Source organism: Sinocyclocheilus anshuiensis, unplaced genomic scaffold, assembly GCF_001515605.1.
Source record: "Sinocyclocheilus anshuiensis isolate Anshui unplaced genomic scaffold, SAMN03320099.WGS_v1.1 scaffold460, whole genome shotgun sequence".
Taxonomy (NCBI): Eukaryota; Metazoa; Chordata; class Actinopteri; order Cypriniformes; family Cyprinidae; genus Sinocyclocheilus; species Sinocyclocheilus anshuiensis.
The window spans coordinates 1139277-1142619 of NW_015554101.1; the positions used below are offsets into that span (position 1 = coordinate 1139277).

The following is a 3343-nucleotide window of genomic DNA, read 5'->3' on the forward strand; positions in this document are numbered from 1 at the left end:
TTTAAATTTCTGTGTATATGTTTTACTCAAATGAAACGGTGAAACGCTCATGAAGTGACTCTCAGAGCAGTTCTGGAGTTGTTCGTGTGTTTATGTCCTCATTAAGACGGCAGACTGAATTCAATGCATCCCTAGTAAATGGACTAAAAAATTATCCGAAGCACATAACTTGCCTCGATGATTTTTTGTATTCGAGTTACTTGAGGAATCGTTTCAGACCTAGTGCGAAGCGGTTCAAAGAATCAGTCTCTCTAAACCCCTCCTTTCCGTGAGCCCTCACTGCTGTGATTGGTCAGATGGCGCAGTCCTTAGTGGTTGGTCCAGAGCCGTAGAGAGATTGGCTCTGGACTGGTCTACCGCGTACAGCGCGTGTCGGAAACCGCCATTGCCATGACGGAATGACAGCCCTGGGGACTTGTCAATACATAGAAAAGATAGTATGGATTGTACCTTACCAATTCGAGCCGGAGTCTGATGATGAAACTGGCTGATCGACAAGAGACGCAAGCACGACTGGAGCAGGACGTTTCTCAGTGGTAAGTGTCAAGTATTAACAAGTTTGTGGTAATAAGACGTGATAAAACAAATTTACTCTCACAGCGTAGAGGATACAGTGTCTTCTCAACAAGGAAATTTTAATGTCTGTGGGGGTGGGCAAGTTGGCAATGTAGAACGTGGGCAGACATTATGCAAATGTTTTACTTCGTGACGTAGAGCCGTAACAGAATAAGATTCAAATTCCTGACGACTCGTTTAGGCGATTGCGAGCCGACTCTTTTTTTTTTGATAGACAATAACTTTATTTATCGTCCACTGTCAGCTTCACAACTTTGCAGATAGTTTATGTTCACATACAGCTACATGACACACTGCATGAAAGGTAATAATCGAAAATAGGGTCACTTTAAGAATCACAAACTTTGCTGCATTTGAGTCTTCAAGGCATGTTGAGGACACAACATCGTCAAGTAAGTAACTTTAACGCCTGTTACAGTATCCATTGTAGTTGTCCGCTAGTAAAAAACATAAGTTTTATCCGTCATTATCCGTGGATCAGGAGACCATGGCTGGTGTGACTGAGTGGAGGCGGGGCTAATTTGCGTATTCATAGATCCGCGTATAGTAAATGAGGTAAGGGTGTAGAGTTACTATTAAAGCTATTTTAAGGCATGAAAAATTATTTTCACAAGAAAAAACATTTAAATATGTAATTTTGATGATCAAAGATGCGTTTTAAGGGATAACATGTTTGACTACAGGGGGACTTTTAAGAAGTCAATTAACATGTCTTTTCTTATTGAGAGTCTAAATTTCTTTCTTTCTTTTTACTTTTTTTAAACAGCAACCCTCATACTTGACCACAAACAATTATGATGTTCATTAATGTTCTAATCACACTGATTCAGTAACTTTGGTTTTATATGACTGGATGAACAGTGAAATTCTGGACAGGAGAAACTCATAAACCTCATGCCCTTGAAGACATAAGAATTCAGTTCACAGAAATCCTCACTCACCGCCAGCGCAATCTGCTGCACCTGTATACAGGTAGGATACTCCTTCATGCAGCTCAGGATGCCTTTAACACCCCCCTCTGTGGCGAATGAGACCCTCCACTCGTATTTCAGCATTAGACTGCGGGTCAGCAGCAGCGCAGTGACAGCGTTCTGCTTGGGTTGACTGCCAATCATCTCCACCAACATCTTTAAGACTTTGTCACTGAAAAAGACAAGAAAGTTATTTTGCTATTTGCAATACAAACTACAAATCATGCTCCTTTACGGTACTTTAGGGCTGCACAAAGTTTAAATGGTAGATCACGATTATTGACTTATTTTTTTTTACATTTCATCAGAATTACTGCATTTAAACAAGCACAAATCAAGAGAACGCTAACTTGCATGGTTTGCTCACAGATTTAGTCAGCAAACAGCGCAAACAACCACATGAAAGAAAACAGACTGTTTGTGTTATACTTTTATTTGCACAGAATGTATCAATAGAGATCGCTAAATTCTAAACTACAAGTTTGCAGGCGTTTTTAGCTCATCAGTGCTTTTTCCATAATGTAGAGTGTGTTTATGCACTAGGGCTGTCAAAATGGCTGAAAAACTAAATTCGAATTTTGTACTTAAATTTTATCAAAATTCAAATTCTATTCAAATTTAAAATGCATAATTTCAGTTAGGGTGAAGAAAAGCTTTTGGTTTCTCTTCTGAGGCCACAAGAGGGCACATCATTCAAAGCATAAGATAACATGACTATCTGCGAAAAAAGTGCATAATGTTTAAAAATAATGGTTATAAACCAATTATAAATAAGTTGCTTAAACAACTATAAACAAAACAGCATCATGTATGTATGCATAGTTTAATACAAAGAGTACATTTTTCATTTAAAATCATGAGATGCAGTGGGATGGGGAAAAACTCGACAAAGTCTCGATATATGTTTTTTTCAAAGTTAAACTTGCATTAATTTTACATGGCTAAAGAGACTAGATGTCCCTTAACAGTAATAGACGTCTAGAAAATGTGTGAAATATGCGTTCTGTGTGAACGGCTTGGTTTCGGTTTTGATGTAAACAAGATCTTCTCCGCATTGATGTTCTCTTTTTCCGCTATATTTTTAATGAACAACGCAGCAGCGCCGCATCTAGTGGCTTCAACTGGATAGGCTAACAAAAGCATTAAAATACAATGACACTTACTTCGTCATCGCATCTTGTGCACCGCTGATAAGGTTACCTCCTTAACACACACCTAAAAGTCGAATGCAACATTTTTGCATTCGAATGTGGATTTTTATTTTAAATTCGACGAATATTCGAAATTCACATTTTTTTTGACAGCCCTACTATGCACATGGTTTCCAGGTTAGGAAGATTAAGTAAACCACTGGGCAGATAATGCATTGATTTAAGAAAAAAACTCTGATTGGGGGATTTAAACACTTGAAATAAGGCAACCATGAAAACTTGGAGGCTTGTTACCAATGCAAGATAATGCCAATGCCAAATTATAATGAAATGTTCCAGTGGACAAATAAAATCGTGATCACTATTAAAATACAATTCACCTTGCAGCCATCATTTTTTTTTTTAAATATAACCTAGTAATCATGTAACGGTTACATTTTATTTTAAGGTGTCCTTGTTACAGTGTAGGTACTTTGGATTAGGGTTACTTGCAAGTAACATTTACTTTTTATGGAACGTAATGTGTAATACAGGCTGGACTATTGCAATGCTCTCTTGGCAGGTCTTCTAGCCACTTCTATCAAACCTCTACAATTAATCCAAAATGCCACTGCAAGATTAATCTTTAATGAGCCGAAAAGAACG

At 37.8% G+C, this 3343-nt stretch overlaps 1 protein-coding gene across 1 annotated transcript in view; it reads right to left on the reverse strand.

The window, feature by feature from the left end:
• Positions 1–3343, reverse strand: part of LOC107669557 (cullin-9-like) — a gene marked incomplete at its 5' end in the record, with an annotated part of 62197 nt that overhangs the window by 33771 nt on the left and 25083 nt on the right. The window contains one exon of the mRNA XM_016461842.1: positions 1518–1719. Coding sequence (XP_016317328.1) covers positions 1518–1719 — 202 coding nt within the window. The remainder of the gene's footprint in view (positions 1–1517; positions 1720–3343) is intronic.